This window comes from Salvelinus namaycush, chromosome 6 (genome assembly GCF_016432855.1).
Source record: "Salvelinus namaycush isolate Seneca chromosome 6, SaNama_1.0, whole genome shotgun sequence".
Lineage (NCBI taxonomy): Eukaryota > Metazoa > Chordata > Actinopteri > Salmoniformes > Salmonidae > Salvelinus > Salvelinus namaycush.
Genome location: NC_052312.1, coordinates 30,256,176 through 30,276,936, shown reverse-complemented (window position 1 = coordinate 30,276,936; position 20,761 = coordinate 30,256,176). Strand labels below are relative to the sequence as shown.

Genomic DNA, 20,761 nt, shown 5'->3' with positions numbered 1-20,761 from the left:
CATACTACTCGCCAATGTCCAGTCTCTTGACAACAAGGTAGACAAAATCCGAGCAAGGGTTGCCTTCCAGAGAGACATCAGAGACTGTAACGTTCTTTGTTTCACGGAAACATGGCTCACTCGAGACACGCTATCGGAGTCGGTACAGCCACCTGGTTTCTTCACGCATCGCGCCGAAAGAAACAAGCATCTCTCTGGTAAGAAGAAGGGCAGGGGTGTATGCCTTATGATTAACGAGACGTGGTGTGATCATAACAACATACAGGAACTCAAGTCCTTTTGTTCACCTGACTTAGAATTGCTCACAATCAAATGCCGACCGCATTATCTACCAAGAGAATTCTCTTCAATCATAATCACAGTCGTGTATATTCCCCCCCAAGCAGACACATCGACGGCCCTGAACAAACTTTATTTGACTCTATGTAAACTGGAAACCACATATCCTGAGGCTACATTTATTGTAGCTGGGGATTTTAACAAGGCTAATCTGAAAACAAGGCTCCCTAAATTGTATTAGCATATCGATTGCGCGACCCGGGCTGGCAAAACCCTGGATCATTGTTATTCTAACTTCCGCGACGCATATAAAGTCCTCCCCCGCCCTCCTTTCAGAAAATCTGACCACGACTCCATTTTGTTGCTCCCAGCCTATAGACAAAAACTAAAACAGGAAGCACCCGTGTTCAGGTCTGTTCAACGCTGGTCCGACCAATCGGATTCCAAACTTCAAGATTGCTTCGATCACATGGACTGGGATATGTTCCGCATAGCGTCGAACAACAACATTGATGAATACGCTGATTCGGTGAGTGAAGTGCATCGGTGATGTTGTACCTACAGCGTCTATTAAAACATTCCCCAACCAGAAACCATGGATTGATGGCAGCGCGAACCACTGCTTTTAATCAGGGCAAGGTGACCGGAAACAAGACCGAATACAAACAGTGTAGCTATTCCCTCAAACAAGCTAAGCATCAGTATAGAGACAAAGTAGAGTCGCAATTCAACGGCTCAGACACGAGAGGTATGTGGCAGGGTCTACAGTCAATCATGGACTACAAAAGAAAAACCAGCCCCGTCGCGGACCACGATGTCTTGCTCCCAGACAAACTAAACAACTTCTTTGCTCGCTTTGAGGACAATACAGTGCCACTGACACAGCCAGCTACCAAAACCTGCAGGCTCTCCTTCACTGCAGCCAACGTGAGTAAAACATTTAAACGTGTTAACCCTCGCAAGGCTGCAGGCCCAGATGGCTTCCCCAGCCGCGTCCTCAGAGTATGCGCAGACCAGCTGGCTGGTGTGTTTATGGACATATTCAATCCATCCTTATCCCAGTCTGCTGTTCCCACATGCTTCAAGAGGGCCACCATTGTTCCCGTTCCCAATATCCCCTCCACCCTACCTGACACCCTAGACCCACTCCAATTTGATTACCGCCCCAATAGGTCCACAGACAACGCAATCGCAATCACACTGCACACTGCCCTAACCCATCTGGACAAGAGGAATACCTATGTAAGAATGCTGTTCATCAAATACAGCTCAGCATTTAACACCATAGTACCCTCCAAACTCGTCATTAAGCTCGAGACCCTGGGTCTCGACCCCGCCCTGTGCAACCGGGTCCTGGACTTCCTGACGGGCCGCCCCCAGGTGGTGAGGGTAGGTAACAACATCTCCACCCCACTGATCCTCAACACTGGGGCCCCACAAGGGTGCGTTCTCAGCCCTCTCCTGTACTCCCTGTTCACCCATGACTGCGTGGCCATTCCCGCCTCCAACTCAATCATCAAGTTTGCAGACGATACTACAGTGGTAGGCTTGATTACCAACAACGACGAGAAGGCCTACAGGGAGGAGGTGAGGGCCCTCAAAGTGTGGTGTCAGGAAAATAACCTCAACACTCAATGTCAACAAAACAAAGAAGATGATCGTGGACTTCAGGAAACAGCAGAGGGAGCAGCCCCCTATCCACATCGATGGGACAGTAGTGGAGAGGGTGGAAAGTTTTAAGTTCCTCGGTGTACACATCACGGACAAACTGAAATGGTCCACCCACACAGACAGCGTGGTGAAGAAGGCGCAGCAGCGCCTCTTCAACCTCAGGAGGCTGAAGAAATTTGGCTTGTCACCAAAAACACTCACAAACTTTTACAGATGCACAATCGAGAGCATCCTGTCGGGCTGTATCACCGCCTGGTACGGCAACTGCTCCGCCCACAACCGTAAGGCTCTCCAGAGGGTAGTGAGGTCTGCACAACACATCACCGTGGGCAAACTACCTGCCCTCCAGGACACCTACACCACCCGATGTCACAGGAAGGCCAAAAAGATCATCAAGGACAACAACCACCCGAGCCACTGCCTGTTCACCCCGTTATCATCCAGAAGGCGAGGTCAGTACAGGTGCATCAAAGCGGGGACCGAGAGACTGAAAGACAGCTTCTATCTCAAGGCCATCAGACTGTTTAACAGCCATCACTATGTGACAAATATAATTGGATTTTATTTTATTTTAGTGATGGGCTTTTACCAAATTGTGGCGGAATAAGGTTTATTACTCTGAGCTTTTACCACAATGCACATTAGTGACATCTGCTGGTCAGCAATGAAAAGCAGTTGACGTTCATAAAGAAGTTTATTACACAATATATCAAATCTCCGAGACGCAGTGGATAATCGTGGGTCTATCTGTTACAGGTTTTTCAACTTCCGTGATGTGTCCCTTTTTTGCTGTGATTCCCAATCCCCAGTTTTTTTGCTAAAACTGAACTGTGAATCTATGTCAATATTTAGGATAGAAGCTTATACCTTACTAAATAAAACAAGTTGTTTGAACAATAATGTGCAGTAAGTGTGGTGTCACAACTATTTTTCTAAATAATATGCCTTCACCAGGATCCGACACCTTTCCCTGTCGTCTGTGAGTGTTCTGGTCCCCAAGACCCTGACTCTACCTGCTGAGCTACAATTCAGATGACTGCATAAAAAAGTCCTAACTATACATTGTAATTACAGTGTCAAGTAGAGGTCGGTGTTTGAAACCAACTTGGAATCGAAGCACCGGAACAAAGGCAAAACAATTTCAACACACGGTTTGAAAAACCACGTTTGAACGTCATTGATCACGTGATAATGATACTTTTGAAATGAGCATCGGTACATTGTGTCGACTCATAAAACTGCATTGGAGCTCCGGTATCAATCGTCCAATCACTAGTACACTGTAAAACCGAAAAAGTTCTGGCTACTCAAACATTTTAAGGAAATCGTTTACCTAAAAAGTTAAGAAACTTAAATAGTTGATGCACTACCTTCATATGAGCAATACAAAGGCTGTTTTTTTGTGAGGCATATTTAAATTTAACACTCCAACTAAGCCACGCCTCCAATAGTCTCCCAGTGTGCCTTTTCGATTTAATTGTAGAGTTACCACCCATGACTGTGTTTGCTAGTGACAAAGACATTGTTGAATTCATTCATTTTCAAGCCTGTGGCCTCATGAAGTGAGTTCGGCCTCATGAAGTGAGTTCCTAGGTGAATATTATCATTATATATATCATAAGGCTACATATGAAGGCCAAAAAGATCATCAAGGACAACAACCACCCGAACCACTGCCTGTTCAACCCACTGCCTGTTCAACCCGCTATCATCCAGAAGGCGAGGTCAGTACAGGTGCATCAAAGCAGGGACCGAGAGACTGAAAAACAGCTTCTATTACAAGGCCATCAGACTGTTAACAGCCATCACTAACACCGAGAGGCTGCTGTCAACATACAGACTCAAATCTCTGGCCACTTTAATAAATGGACTTGATAAAGGTATCACTAGTCACCTTAAATAACGCCACTTTATTAATGTTTACATATCCTACATTACTCAACTCATATGTATATACTGTTCTACACCATCTACTGCATATTGCCTATGCCTGTCATTAGTCACTTTAAATAACGCCACTTTAATAATGTTTACATATCCTACATCACTCATCTCAAATGTATATACTGCTCCATGCCATCTACTGCATCTTGCCTATGCCGCACGGCCATCGCTCATCCATATATTTATATGTACATATTCTTATTCATCCCTTACATTTGTGTGTATAAGGTAGTTGTTGTGAATTTGTTAGATTACTTGTTAGATATTACTGCATTGTCGGAACTAGAAGCACATGCATTTCGCTACACTCGCATTAACATCTGCTAACCATGTGTATGTGACCAATACGATTTTCTTTGATTTGGAACAACCATTTCAGTAACGGGTGCAGGAATTCAATGATTGGATTAGTTTAGAAAACAATTATTTATCTTTGTGTAGCATAACATTTAATCACACAATCACTCAATGTACATGCAAAAACACAGATATGAAAAACTATTCCTAAAAAATCTACCCGCGGTAGAGTTCAAAATACCTTGGGAATTACAGTGTAGCAGCAACAGCCCATCAGAAGATTGCAGGTGTGGCTTATTAAAGTGGCATTCAGCTGTCTCTTTTTGGTCTCCCATGAGAGGGAATTTTGTCCCAGTTAATCTGCTCTGTTGTATTCTGTTCATGAACATTAAGCTTGAACATGGTTAGTTCTCCAGCCCTGTTAAAGGCTGACATAAGTGCATGTGATACCAAAGACCCATACAATATTTCATTTATAGATAGTTACCATGTCATTGTAATAACCACTTCTCGGCTACACCAACAGGTCAGTGTAGCTACAGTAAATTACTGTGAATTCTACAATAACACACTTGTAACTCTTAGAAAATAAGTTATTGAAAACTAAACATTACATTTGTGTGTACCAGCTGTCATTAATCTACAGGAAAATGCATAGTCAGTTCTTAACAGTGCAACTCTGGATTGTCACCAAGTACTTACACCAATTGAAGAACTGTCAAAAGATGTGCTCAACTTTCATCAACATAACGATACACCCGTTAAACTGGTACAACATTTCCACTGATAGATGGCACAAACATGTTTTAGACAAAAATGCTAATGAGTCCCACCAGTACATTGCCCCCACCTACATTTCAAAGTGCAGAAATGATTGTACCTTATATCGAATATATTGGGTAGAAAATGGACCTTTATACTAGATTATCTGCACATGTACCCTTAATGGTACTGACCAAGTGGCACAGTGCTGAGGTGCCACTACAGCCTGGGTCACAGCTGACCGGAAGCTCTGTAGGAAGGCACACAATTGTGCCGTCCGGTTTAGGGGAGGGTTTGGCATATTGTGCTCTTGCTAGTCCTTGTGGCAGGCCATGTGCCTGTAAGCTGACGTCAGTTGAACGCCGTTTCCTCTGACTTTTCCTGCTACTTTTTCATTGGTGTTGTCAGATAATCACACAATTATTGACTTGATTCTAGGCAACCTTTAGCAGTGCAGAAATGTATTCTTGCCAATAAATCTGTGGCCGATCTCTGTCATGGCCACAGACCTGGTGGCGTGGTAGGAAATTCAGGTTGCTAGTATCCCCTTTACGTAAAAAACAAGATTTCACGTGGAAAATCACAAGATTTCACATGTGAAATGTCACATTTGAAGTGCCACATGTGAAGTGTTCAAAAACATGTTTTCACATGAAATGTCACACGTGAAAAGTTTAAAAAAGTTTTAATGGCCACTCACCTGGTGGCGTAGCAAGAATTTCAGGTTGCAAGAAATTCATCCCCCTTATGGAAAAAAACATGTGAAATCATGTGAAAACGTGTTTTTGGAACACTTCACATGTGACATTTCAAATGTGAAAACATGTGTTTTGAAACTCTTCACGTGACATTTTTGAATGTTACATGCGCAAGTACAGTGAAATGCCTTTCTTCCAAGCTCTCCAAACAATGCAGTTATCAATAACAATGTAATACAAAAAATAGGTAGAACAAAAGCATGAGAAAACATGAGATATAAAAATAAGAAATAAGAAGAACATGATAAAGTAACTAAGTATACAATATACAGGGTCAGCACATTGTAAATGTGCAGGGATACTGGATTGATATGTATAAGGGTACGGTGACAAGGCATCAGGATATATGAAAAACAGAGTAGCAGGAGTATATATGATAATTGTATGTGAGTGGGTGTATGTAGAGTCAGTATTATAAATGTATGTGCAAATTATGGAATGAGTGTTTGTATGTGTGAGTATCAGTGAGTTTCAGTGTGCGTAGTGTGTAGGGCCTTGTGAGTGTGCATAGTTCGAGTGCAAAAATAAGACTAAAATACAAAGATCAAAAGTCTGTAGCCATTTTGTAAGCTATTCAGTTGGTTATTTAGCAGACTTATGGCATGGGGATAGAAGCTATTCAGGATCCTGTTAGTGTCAGGCTTGATGCACTGGTACCACTTGCCATGCGGAAGCAGAGAGAACAGTTTATGGCTTGGGTGGTTGGAGTCTTTAACAATTTTACGGGTCTTCCTTTCACACCGCCTGATATAGAGTTCCTGGATGGCAGGGAGCTCGGCCCCAGTGATGTACTTACCTGTCCGCACCCTTTGTAGCGTCATGCGATAGAGGTCGGTGTTATTGCCATACCAAGCAGTGATACAGCTGGAAACCTTTTTGAGGATTTGAGGTCCCATGCCAAACCTATTCATCCTCCCGAGGGGGAATAGGCCCTGTTGCGCCTTCTTCACGACCGTGTGCGCGTGTGTGGACCATCTTAAGTTCTTAGTGATTTGGACATCAAGGAATTTGAAGCTCTCGTCCCGCTCCACTGCAGCCCGGTCAATGTGGATGGGGGAGTGCTCGCCCTCCCGTTTCCTGTAGTCCGCGATCAGCTCCTTGGTCTTACTGACGTTGAGAGAGAGGTTGTTGTTCCGTCCCCACAATGCCAGGTCACTGACTTCCTCCCTGTAGGCTGTCTCATCGTCGCCGGTGATCAGGCCTACCACCGTCGTGCCGTCAGAAAACTTGATGATATTGTTGGAGTCATTGGTGGCCACACTGCTGTGGGTGAACAGGAAGGACAGTAGGGGACTAAGCACACACCTCTGTGGGGCCCCTGTGTTGAGGGTCAACATGGCGGTGGTAATCTTGCCTACCCTCACCACCTGGGGTCGGCCCGTCAGGAAGTCCAGGATCCAGTTGCCGAAGGAGGTGTTCAGGGTGCTATGCTTTGTGTCGAGCTTGGAGGGGACAATGGTGCTGAATACTGAGCTGTAGTCAATGAACAGCATTCTCACATAGGTATTCCTCTTATTGTCTATGGATCTGTTGGGGTGGTATGCAAATTGGAGTGGGTCTAGGGTGTCTGGGATGATGGAGTGGATGTGTGCCATAACCAGCCTCTCAAAGCACTTCATGATTACAGATGTGAGTGCTAAAGGGTGGTAGTCATTGTGGCATGAAGCCTTAGATTTCTTGGGAACAGCAATGATGGTGGTCATCTTAAAACATGTAGGGATTACAGACTGGGAAAAGGAGAGGTTGAAATTTACTGTGAATATAACTGCCAGCTGTTCTGCGCATGTTCTGAGAATACAATCTTGCCCCTGGAATACAATCGTGCCCCGCGGCCTTGCGGGTATTGCCCTGATTAAACACTCATGTCGGCCTCTAAGAGTGAGATCACCCAATCTTCTTGGTCGGTGGCGGCCCTCACAACCGTCATGATGTTGTTATTATCAAAGCGTGCATCGTTGGGCAGATCACAGCTGTGTCGTCCTTTGTAATCCATAATGGACTGCCCTTGCCATATGCGGTGGGCGGCGGAGCCTGTGTAATATGGTTCCACCTTATTCCTATATTGTGCTTTTGCTCGCTGTGGAGGTCATAGCGGGACTTTTGTACTAGTTCCTGTCCTCAGCTGTAGCCTCAGGTTTGTCTGCGATAGCCCTGTGTGCGGTAGCCCTATCCTTTAGTTTAGCACCAACTTCAGTGGTAATCCAGGGCTTTTGATTGGGGAAGCAGCAAACCTTAACTGTGGGGACAACGTCGCCAATGCATTTCCTAATGAAGCCGGTGAGGGAGGTGGTTAGCTTGTTGTCTGTCGATGTTATCAGCAGAGGACCGAAACAGCGCTAGCAAAGCAGTTCTGTAGCATAATCTCTCATTCTGGAGACAATTTCTCAATGGAGCGACTCATGGGTAATTCCTGTTTGAGCTTCTGCTTGTAAATAGGAAGCAGGAGTACAGAGTATGCTTGCTCGTGGGTGGAAAAACAGTGGTCTAGGACTTTATCACCCCTAGTGGTGAGAGAGACGTGTTGACGGCAGTTGGGCATTACGTGTCTTAATGACGTGGAATTAATATCGTAGGCAATCAGAAAAGCAGCCTCTGGATGTCAGTTTTCCTACTTGGCTTTAGCCTCATGCAGTTTGTTAAGTGCCAGCTTGTTATTTTTCTTGTCTTGCGTTGGAATGTATAGAACAGTCACAGCTGAAAACCGTGGCAGGTGAAAGGGTCGTGCATTTGACTATTCCAAGATGGGTGAACAATGGGTCGACACTTCCACTGCACTTGAGTCAGCACACCAGTTGTAGTTGATGAAGAGGAAAACCCCTCTACCCTCGATTTCCCCGATTCCTCTGTCCTGTCTGCGCAGTGAATCAAATTGAACAGCCATGGAGGTATCTTATCCGAAAGACGTGTTTCAGAAAATCAGAGAATGTTGCAGTTTCGAAAGTCCTGTTGATAGCAAATCCGCAATCGGAGATCATCCATCTTATTATCAAGTGACTGGCCAGTAGAATGGAGGGAAGAGGTGGCCGGTTGTCCCTTTGCCTTAATCTCACCAGGATCCCCCCTCTCTTGCCTTTGTAACATCTGCGTTTCCTCTTGGGCTGCCCCAAAATTGGGTCGGAATTATAGAAAGAGCAGATGAGTCGAAGTTGAAGCTGGAATAGCTGGAAACTATGAAATAACACATATGGAATCATGTAATAACCAAAAAAGTGTTAAACAAATCAAAATATATTTGATATTTGATATTCTTCAAAGTAGCCACCCTTTGCCTTGATGACAGTTTTGGCATTCTCTCAAAAGCTTCATGAGGTAGTCACCTGGAATGCATTTCAATTAACAGGTGTGCCTTGTTAAAGGTTAATTTGTGGAATTTCTTTCCTTCTTAATGCGTTTGAGCCAATCAGTTGTGTTGTGACCAGGTAGGGGTGGTATACAGAAGATTATGGCAAGAACAGCTCAAATAAGCAAAGAGAAACGACAGTCCATCATTACTTTAAGACATGAAGGTCAGTTAATCCGGAACATTTCAATAACTTTGAAAGTTTCTTCAAGTACATGAAATGTTTTTCTTGGCCCTGAAAACAATTACAGAGTTCAGACAGAAAAAAACATCTCACCAGATTTCATCACCAATCAGACGTCATACTCTTATATGTGTGCCCATGTGTCAATTAGTGATAATCAGAGTTAAACAGACTTACGTTTCTACATCCAGACAGAGTAGAATCGACTTAATGTGCCGAGCATGTTAATTACCCTGTGACAAGGGACCATAACCTCTGACCCTCCTGATATGGAATTGTGTAGACACTCACGTCAGTGTGAGAGAGATATTAACAGTCTGTGAGATATAATAGCCAGCCAGATATCCATGATATGTTCGATTAAGGGCTAATGTCAGAGTCTGGGGTGTTGTTTAAATGCTGGGATTATTAAAAGAGAAGTGATCTGACATTAGATGGGAAAACACATTTCCATTAGCTGTCTGGTATAATTACGCTGTGGGAGTATATCACAGGTGAAGTGCTACTGATGTGACATTATAATGAACGGGCCTCTCCTCTCTGCTCCATCCAAACTATTTTTGGAACAAAGTTATGCAGCATTAGTAAAGATATGATCAATAAAGATATAGTTCCTGTTCTGTTTGTAAATGCTCTGGTAGGTTATAATAGCTCTATCCATCTAATAGCTCTATCCAGCATCTATAATAGCTCTATCCAGCATATCGGACTGCTTTCCCTCCCCCCCACTACATCACCGGATTCCTGCCGCAAGTTCTGGACCATAAAACTCGATCATCTCAGCTAGCTAGCTGCTATCGTGACTAACGCCCTTGTCCAGAAGCAAGAACCAGTTAGCCTTGAGCTAGGCCCATTCCCCCGGCTAGCAAACGTACACCAACTACAATACCTCTCTTGCCAATTGGCCTGGACCCTTTGTCGACACGGAGCCCCGCCGATCCATCACGGCTGGTCTGCTGACGTATTTTGGCCGATGTGCTCTCAACCGGCCTCTGCGTCGTTGATGTCGGTGAGGACCCAGGGCCCAGCCTGTTTCGTCCATTGCTGCTTATTGGATCCTATGATCGCTCGGCTACACAGCTGATGCCTACTGGACTGTTCATTAACACGGTACTTCATTTTGTTAATCTGTCGGCCCCAGCCTCGAACTCAGGTCCTGTGTGTAGCTAACTGACCCTCTCTGCCCATTCATCGCCATTTACCTGATGTTTTTGTCTTAGCTGTTTACCCGTTGCTGTCTTAGCCCTCCCAATCAACACATGTGATTGCTTTATGCCTCCCTCTAATGTCAATATGCCTTGTATACTGTTGTTTAGGGTAGCTCTAATTGTTTTGTTTTACTGCGTAGCCCCTAATCCCGCTCTACATGGCTCGGTTAGCTCCCTTGCCCCACCCCCCCACAAATGCGGAGCCCGCACCTAGCTTAACTGGCGCTTCCAGAGATGCAGCGTCTCTCATCGTCACTCAATGCCTAGGTTTACCTCCACTGTACTCGCATCCTACCATGCCCTTGTCTGTGCATTATGCCCTGAATCTATCCTACCACGCCCAGAAGTCTGCTCCTTTTACTCTCTGTTCCGAACGCACTAGATGACCAGTTCTTATAGCCTTTAGCCGTACCCTTATCCTACTCCTCCTTCCTCACCATCTTAAATAAGCATGTCCTTTTCAAAGAATGTAAAACTAAGAACAGATATAGCCCTTGGTTCACTCCAGACTTGACTGCCCTTGACCAGCACAAAAACATCCTGTGGCGCACTGCACTTGCTTCGAATAGTCCCTGTGACATGCAACTTCTCAGGGAAGTCAGGAACCAATATACACAGTCAGTTAGAAAAGCAAAGGTTAGCTTTTTCAAACAGAAATGTGCATCCTACAGCACTAATTCCAAAAAGGTTTGGGACACTGCCCACTGCACTGAGGCTAGGAAACACTGTCACCACCGATAATTGAGAATTATCAGCCGTAGAGAAATGCTTACTGAAATTCTCGATTATTCTTGATTATAAAATATATATAAAATATTATGAAAAAAGCTTTGGAGTACTTCAAATGAAGTTATGGGCAGAAAGACTAAATCAACTTAATCTTTCATTGCATCTGAGTGCTCATTCATTACAAAACCTTTTGATATTGCCACTTTTTTTAGGACTATTTCATTGGTAAAGTTGGCAAATTTAGGCATGAAATGTCAACAACACACTGTGACCATCATATTCATGCATAAAAGACCTAATAATGAAAGTCATTCCGCTACCCAAAAATGTGTAAAGCTCCCTTTGTGGCTTTAACAGCCGACCAATCAACTTGCTGCCAGTTCTTAGCAAACTCATTGAAAATATTGTGTTTGACCAGATACAATGCTATCTCTGTGAACAATTTAACAACTGACTTTCAGCATGCTTATAGGGAAGGACACTCAACATGTACTGCACTGACACAAATGACTGATGATTGGCTGAAAGATATCGATAATAAGATACTGTCATTTGTTCTAGTTTTTTTTTTTTTTTTTACATTATCTGCCATAGCTCTCTATCCATGATATCTACCTAATAGAACACAGAGGGTTTTCTTTAATGGAAGCTTCTCTATCGTAAAACATGTAAAATGTGGTATTCCACAAGGGAGCTGTCTTGGCCCTTTACTGTTCTCTATTTTTACCAATAATCTACCATTAACATTAAACAAATCCTGTGTTTATATGTACACAGATGATTCAATACTATACATGTCAGCACCCACAGCTAGTGAAAACCCTAAACAAATAGTTGCAGTCAGTTTTAGAATTGGTGGTTATGAATCAACTTGTCCTGAACATACAGTATTTAAAACCAAAATCGCTTTCTAGGTACTGGACCTCAGCTGAATCTGGTTATGAATAATGTGGCTGTAGAGCAAGTAGAAGAGACTAAACTTCTTTGTGTTACCTTAGATTGTAAACTGTCATGGTCAAGGCATATTGATTATATTGTTGTAAAGATGGGGAGAGGTTTGTCTGTGCTGAAGAGATGCTCTGCTTTTTTAACATCATATACAACCCAACAAGTCCTGTAAGCTCTGATTTTATCGTATCTTGACTATGGCCCAGGTGTATGGGCAGGTATGGCAAAAAAGGACCTAGAAAAGCTTCAGCTGGCCCAGAACAGAGCAGCACATCTCAACTTGAATTGCCTGTATATTAAATGGCCATTGAGGCAAATGACCAAAGATGGCCTGAAAAGCAAATGTTGTACTTGTCATCTCTGTACTTATGGTTATATTTGACAAACATATGCTCAACCTGTGGTGCCTGAAGGTGTTATAGCCACACTGAATTGGTTATTTCACTCATGCATACTATATCCCTCCCTGCTGTGATATTGATGTGTTTTATTCATTTCTGGACCTCATACCTATTTACAACATTTCTATGAGCTGTTCGGAAGGGCCTATTATTTTATGAGAGAGAGAGAGGGAGAGAGAGAGAGAAAATAATAGAGTAGTTCAAAGTGTCATCTGGGATATTGTCACAGATAGACATCTCTCATCGGAAATCAGTATTGCAGTGCGTCAACAACATCTCCGTCGATGTGAATTACCCCTGTCTAATTGACTACTCTTGATGTACATTATCCTAGAGGTAGGCTATATGCTTGTTATTCATATGAATAGCTTGACACACCTCTGACCCATATCCCACAGTGTCAGCCATGTTTGGGGCTTAATGGCTGGTCTGTGTATTGCATCATCAGCTAAATTAACTTCTGTGCTATTTTTTGTATATCCTCTCATGTCTGGGTTAAAAAGCAGTGGAATACAGGTGTAATTTTCTGCTCGCGCTGGGAATGGTATTAATCAAACACAGGTTAATGTAGTGCGTCACACCTTTCCCCTCCAATACCTGAAAGTACATGTATCTGTTGAGTAACTCATGTACTATACTGTATGCCTCATTGAGTCTACATGTTGCCTTTCATTCATGAGCACACCATTTAATTATAATTTATAAAGCATTTATGAGTATTCATAAGCATACTGGTTTGTACATCATAAGTTAATGCTTCATTTAAGTTATAAAAGAGCTCAACATTGTATCTGCATGGCTGAAACTATTAATGACGTGCAGTGAAACCAGCGACTTTTAAAAATCTTTCAACTTTATTACAAAAACAAATAACCTACACAACAGTCAAACAGAAGGACAAAACTTGTATTTTATATGCCTTATGCACCCGTTTACTTTTGACTTGTTTTTAATTCACATGCCATGGTGGGGTTAGTGTTGAGTTGAACCAGTTGGGCTCGCAGAACAGAGACTAGTATCTCATCAGCCTCTAGTTTGATTTGTGTAACACATACTTCTTTATTATTCTATACCAAAAGGCACTGTTTTTTTTCTGAAGTTCATAAAAGAAACAAAAACTCAAGTTAATGATACAAAACCATCCTTGTTGTTTACATGGTGGTGTGGTCATTTCAGCTGAGCATATCCTACATCAGTGGGCTTTGAACCCATGCGTCACTAGAGAGGCATATAGCTGGGAGGCTGCAGTAGATCCCGTTTCCCGTAGGCGCTGGAGCCTACGTTGGTGGGGGCGTACACCGTGCCGATGGTGTTGCTGGAGCGGGTCAGGAAGTCGGCCAGTCGCTGGGTTACACAGGTAGCCGTGTTGCACTTCCTTTTCTCTATGTGGTGGCTGATGGGATATCGGAGGACAGCAAGAAATGAATCCAATATGTCGAACAAATTATGCATTACTTATCTAAACATGTATAGAGTGGTAGAGATCAGGAAAATATAGCAAATGTATTGGCCTACCAGACATACTGTATAGTAAGTGGATAAAAATAGCCACCATATGATACTAATATGATAATATCACTACTGCAGCTACTAGTAACAATAATAGTAATAGCAATAAACTATTATTATTAAGATCACTATTATTTAATTTATAATATAATATTATTATCACTATAAATTGAAATATTAGGTGATTCCCCCGACAAATTTCAGCTTAGTTCAATTCTGATCCACATGAATCTTCACTATGAAAAATAATGATTTAGTAACTGGTTCCACAGCCTTTTGTTTTGTTTACTGAACTTTCAGTCAAAGTGTTACCTAAACTTTAAAAAATGAGTTTGCCCAAACTGAGCTCTAACTTGAGAAAACTTAGACAAAAATGTGGTTAGGGACACCCTCACACACAGCGCTTTTAACGTACAATGTTTTTAACCTACATATTTCACACATGTTGACACACATGATGGCATTGTGCATGTTCATTTATAGATGGCGGCATAGCAGGAAGATAGGAATTCTATGAACCAAGAGGTTGTAAGTTCAAATCCCAGGTGAGGACATGTTGAATAATAATTACTGTATAAAATGAACATGCACAATGTAATTAAGTGTATGTCAATGTGTGTCAAATATGTAGGTTGAAAACATTGCATGTTAAAAGCTATATTTGAATGTGTGGGTGTCCCTAACCTAGATTTTTCTTAAATCAACTTAAATTGGGCCAACTAACAATGTTCAGTTCAGATAATATTTCAGCATATTTTGAGTTAATTAAAAAAAGTCTGTGGATCCATTTACTAAATAATAATTAGTTTAATCAACTCGATTATTTTACATTGTTTTGTCCGCAAAATTATCAACATTTGCACTCAATCAACAAATCAATAAATAAGGTGCAACCTTACCTGTTGACAGATGTGAGCCCTCTCTGGAGCCGCGCGCCAATGAGGCCAAGGTAGTGGTTGGAGACGATCCCGGGCACGAGCCAGCCTTCTCTGTCCGGTAGCGCGCTTTCTTGCTCCCTAGATGAGGTGAAGTACCTGAATCAGGATGAGGAAAGAGCCAAACCGTCACTCCGACCGGTGACTGATGCCCACTTCAAAACATCAGCTCAATTCTCGAGGGCGCAATGGAGTGGCCACTAGTCCCCCTCCAGTGCGAACTTGATCACTTTTACGCGATTCACATATTCCTGTCTCTGCCTCGGCAGGACAAAACCCGACCTCTCGGATGTCACGATTGCAATGGATATTCATCTCAATGACCTCATCAATGTCATTAGCCGGTTGTAGAGTTAGATTACGCACGTCGTTAATTGATTTCTTACGGTTCAAGATGGATGTGCCAAATTACGTACTTAAAACCGGTGCTATATCAGTTGAGTGATTAATTCACATGCCAAATTAAACCCACTTCCTAGTGACAATTGAACTTTGGGCGACACTGCACGACACTTGTAATTGTACATCACAGAAGTGACACTCAGAAATAACGGAAATAACTGAGGCAGCTTTGCGCTCTCACCTGTTGCTAGGGAGGGTGGCGACACATGGCAGCAGCACGAGAGGCACGAGAAGGAACACGGGCAGCTTCAGGTAATACATCGTGCACGCGGGATCCCTGCACGAAAACAAAACATGGTAAGTCAATAATCACACACGCTGTTGAAAGTAGAGGGATGCACATGCCTGTGAATAATGTAACCCACACCCATCAAATATTCAGTCTATGCTACTAGAACACTTTAGAATAGAATGACAGCAGAAACAGTAAAAGTTCTGTAGAACAGCGTACCATGCAAACCAAAGACCACCAAACAGACAAGCCACTCAACAGTCTACCCTCAACCACACAGGGAAAAGAGAGAAAAAGACTTGGGATAGTATAGTGTCCTGGTCTCCATGTCTCTCAGATCAAGTATGCATCCTAATAGTCTGGTTAACTCACCCTCAGTAGTTAAACCCAATCGTCAGTGGTTCCAAAGACAGACACTGCTACTGTCAGTGGTTTCTTAGACTGTCACACACACACTCTCACACAGATATAGGCTTCACCGTCAACCACTTGTGACATCACCCCTCCAAATATAGTCCTGCGTTTCCATTATCAGGGATGAGGTTCACTTAAAGAAACTCGAATCCACAGCAAGAGTCACCTACTCCACACACGCACACACACACACACGACATCATCTTCGTCATTCTCATCATCAGCATCATCGAACTGTGGTTGGACTGGTCTGCTGTAACTCACACTGGGGGAGACAACACATACATTTTACATCAAAATATTGCATTAAGTTCTTAGGGCAGAAAGTTAGACTCTGTGTATTTTTAGGTGGCTCCAATAATGGAGGGAATCGCTTGGGGAAATTATGGGATAACAACTACAATATTGCGGATAAAACATCTGAAGTGTTGGTCCCATGTTTCATGAGCTGAAATTAAAGATCCCAGAAATTGTCCATGGACACAACAGATTATTTCTCTGTTAGCATTTCTCCATTGCCAAGATAATCCATCCACCTGAGAGGTGTGGCATATCAAGAAGCTGATTAAACAGCATTATCATTACACAGGTGCACCTTGTGCTAGGGACAATAAAAGGCCACTCTAAAATGTGCAGTTTAGTCACACAACACAATGCCACAGATGCCTCAAGTCTTGAGGGAGCGCACAATTGGCATAATGACTGTAGGAATGTTCACCAGAGCTGTTGCCAGAGAATTGAATGTTAATTTCTCTACCATAAACGTCCTCCAACGTCTTTTTAAAGAATTTGGCAGTACGTCCAACTGGCCTCACAACCGCAGACCACGTATAACCACGCCTGCCCAGGACCTCCACATCCAGCTTCTTCACCTGCGGGATCGTCCGTGATCACCTTCCCGGACAGCTGATGAAACCGAGGAGTATTTCTGTCTGTAATTAAAGCCCTTTTGTGGGGAAAACTCATTCTGATTGGCTGGGCCTGGCGGGTGCGGTGCGCCTATGCCCTCCCAGGTCCACACATGGCTGCGCCCCTGCCCAGTCATGTGAAGTCCATAGATTAGGGCCTATTGAATTCATTTCAATTGACTGATTTCCTTATATGAACTGTAACTCATTATAAAACCTTAGAAATTGTTGCATGTTGCGTTTATATTTTTGTTCAGTTGCTAGCATGGCTATCTCTGAGGTTGTTTTGCACTCACACACACCCTGATTACCCAGAATCCTCCCCTCAGAGACTCTGCCAACACCACCACATACAGGCCCTGTAGGGTGGTCTGTAGACAAGAGACAGAGACAGACAGAGACATGGTCCTAGTCAAGTGCAGAGTTTTACCCAAAGGCCTGAGTTAGGGGAGACGTGACTGACGCCGACCTGTGGTTTAGCTAGGCCTGTTGGATGCAAGATTCTCCCCCAGTCTCTCCAGTGATCCTCTAATACATACACACTCACCCCATTTATGGAAGCGTTTGACCCCAAACTGTTCTACCATGATGTCCTTATGTTCATCGAATTCTAAAATTCCATGAGATAATATGATTTCTCTCTCAGACAATCTTACATTACACGTGTTTTATTATAAGACAATACGTATGGCTAGACGGTACACTGTCCTTCTCTCAGCACATATCCAAGCTGCAGGCTAAGGTTAATATAAACTTGGTTTCCTCTATCGTAATCGCTCCTCTTTTACCCCAGCTGCCAAACTAACCCTGATTTAGATGGCCATCCTTCCCATGCTAGATTACGGAGACGTAACTCATAAATCGGCAGGTAGGGTGCTCTCGAGCGGCTAGATGTTCTTTACTATTCGGCCATCAGATTTGCCACCAATGCTCCTTATTGTACACATCACTGCACTCCATGATCCTCTGCAAACTGGTCATCTCTGCATACTCAACGCAAGACCCACTGGTTGATGCTTATTTCTAAATCCCTCTTAGGCCTCACTCCCCCCTATGAGATACCTAATACAATCCTCATCCTCCACATACAACAACCGTTCTGCCAGTCACATTCTGTTAAAGGTCCCCAAAGCACACACATCCCTGGGTTGCTCCGCTTTTCAGTTCGCTGCAGCTAGCAACTGGAACAAGCTGCAAAAAACACTCAAACTGGACAGTTTTATCTCCATCTCTTCATATAAAGACTCAATCAATCTTACTGACACTTGTGGCTGCTTTGTGTGATGTATTGTTTTTTCTACCTTCTTGCCCTGTGCTGTTTGTACCAGGTTTTGTGCTGCTACCATGTTGTGTCGCTACCGTGTTATTCTCATGTTGTGTTGCTGCAAGGCTGTGTTGTTGTCTTAGTTCTCTCTTTATGTAGTGTTGTGGTGTCTCTCTTGTCGTAATGTGTGTTTTGTCCTACATTTGTATTTTTAATCCCAGCCCCCGTATACATAATGGTTCATGTGAGACGTTTTCTGATGCCTAAAGGATGAAAGTTTAGACTGTTGAGAGTGTTACTGATGATCTGGAGAATTGAGAGACAGTGAAAGGGTGGGTTAAGATGATTGGATAAGGAGAGAGAGAGGTCATGAAGGAGTCTGGGGTGTGAACGAGTGGGAGGTGGAGAGACAACGATGACAGAGCAAAGAGAGAAAATACTTGTATTGTGTAATTGAATGAGTCTATCAAAAGTTGGGATGAGCTAACAATATGGCGTTCATATTTAGTGCTTGATACAAGAACTGAGGAAAGAGACAGGCATGCAAACATGAAAAAGGACACCAAGCACATTCTGAATGTCTCATGCAACAATTAGTCTTTGGGCCAGAAAAAGATGTGTGAGTCTCTTTTTGATCAAATATTTTGACAGACATGACACATTAGCTCTGTGCTGTCACCAAGTGGTGACTAATGTTCATTACAGTAATAGTTGTAATCATCATCATAATAATAATAGAAATACAGGAAAAAAAGAGAGGAAACAACACCAACTCCTTAAAACAACTGTTGTTGAGACAAATAACCTTTAACCTAGCACATGGTTATTGTTAAAAGTAGTGCTGCACTAGACTTGCTTCCTCTTAATCAGCAGGATGACAAGGCCCAGTAGCATGTAGGCACATGCATCCAGAGGCAGCACCACACCTAAGAGTGAAAGAGAAAGACTCCATTTGGGCTGATCTGTGACCCACTAGCCAGCCGGGTCTCATAGACTAGACTTAGGCATAGTAAATGTAAATCCGGGGACCATGACACTACGATTTCCAATTATATGTTACATTTTGGTATGGTTACACAAGACAGATGGTTACTTAAGGCAAAAACAAAAGTAAGGTGCTTGGTCGGGGTGGATGGGTTGGCATATAACGTCTAGCAACCCAAACGTTGCGAGTTCGAATCTCATCCCGGCATTTTAGCTACCTAGCAACTTTTAAAGGAACTTTTAGCTAATTTTGCAACTACTTAGCATGTTAGCTACCACTTACCCTAACCCTACCCTTTTAGGTAACCCTTCCCCTAACCTTAACCCTTTAACCTAACTCCTAAACTTAACCCTAACCTCAAGCCTAAACCCCTAGCCTAGCTTAGGGTAGCCAGCTAGCTAATGTTAGCCACCGAGCTAGAATTGATCAAGTTTTGCAAATTTGTAACATTGTATGTTTTGCAAATTCGTAACATACAGTATAATATTAATTGTAATTCGTAACATATTATACAAAATGGTTGATGGACATGCACAAATTAATACATACCATACAAAACATAGCATACCATACTAAATGGAGTGTCTCTGATATACATACAGAATCATACGAAATGCTCTGAGACCAGGTTGCGCTAACACCTCCCCTGGTAAGAGGGGAATAAAGTAACCTCAGAGTTACATACAAGGATACTTTATTGACACACACAGATGAAATGGACATGGAAAGGTAGTGGTTCTGTAATGATGTCACGATGTGCGCAACTGGTTGAAGGTAAGTCAGGTGCAGGCTAGCAGAGATGGGTGATAACAGGCGCACTTTATTCATGCCCAAGGAAAACAGCGATAAAAGTAAAGTACACAAACGGTACAATAAACAAAACACACGGGTCAAACACATACCCGGCGCAAACCAGCCTGATGCAAACCACACGTAACAAACAAACATTTCCACACACAGACATGGGGGGAACAGAGGGTAATATACATTTAGTCAGATGAGGGAATGTGAACCAGGTGTGCGGAAAACCAAGACAAAAAAAATGAAAAATGAAAGGTAGAGCGGCGATGGCTAGAAGACCGGTGACGTCGACCGCCGAACGCCGCCCAAACAAGGAGAGGGACCGACTTCAGCGGAAGTCATGACAGTACCCCCCCCCCCCCTTGACGCGCGGCTCCAGCAGCGCGCCGACACCGGCCTCGGGGACGACCCGGAGGGCGAGGTGCAGGGCGATCCAGACGAAGATGGAACTCCCGCAGCAACGAAGGGTCCAAAACGTCCTCCACCGGGACCCAGCATCTCTCCTCCGGACCGTACCCCTCCCAGTCCACGAGGTACTGAAGGCCCCTCGCCCGACGCCTCATATCCAGTATGGAGCGAACGGAGTACGCCGGGGCCCCCTCGATGTCCAAAGGGGGCGGAGGAACCTCCCGCACCTCAGACTCCTGGAGCGGGCCAGCCACCACCGGCCTGAGGAGAGACACATGGAACGAGAGGTTAATACGGTAATCGGGTGGAAGCTGTAACCAGTAACTAACCTCGTTCAGTCTCCTCAGGACTTTAAATGGCCCCACAAACCGCGGCCCCAGCT

At 43.5% G+C, this 20,761-nt stretch overlaps 1 protein-coding gene across 1 annotated transcript; it reads right to left on the bottom strand.

The window, feature by feature from the left end:
* Positions 1-13,739: 13,739 nt before the first annotated feature.
* Positions 13,740-15,628, bottom strand: LOC120049321 (calcitonin gene-related peptide 1-like). The gene is made up of 3 exons (XM_038995570.1): positions 15,549-15,628; positions 14,930-15,064; positions 13,740-13,914 (listed from the first exon to the last, which is right to left on the bottom strand). Exons 1-3 carry the CDS (start codon positions 15,626-15,628, stop codon positions 13,740-13,742), a joined length of 390 nt encoding a protein of 129 aa, XP_038851498.1.
* Between the last annotated feature and the right edge of the window lie 5,133 nt (positions 15,629-20,761).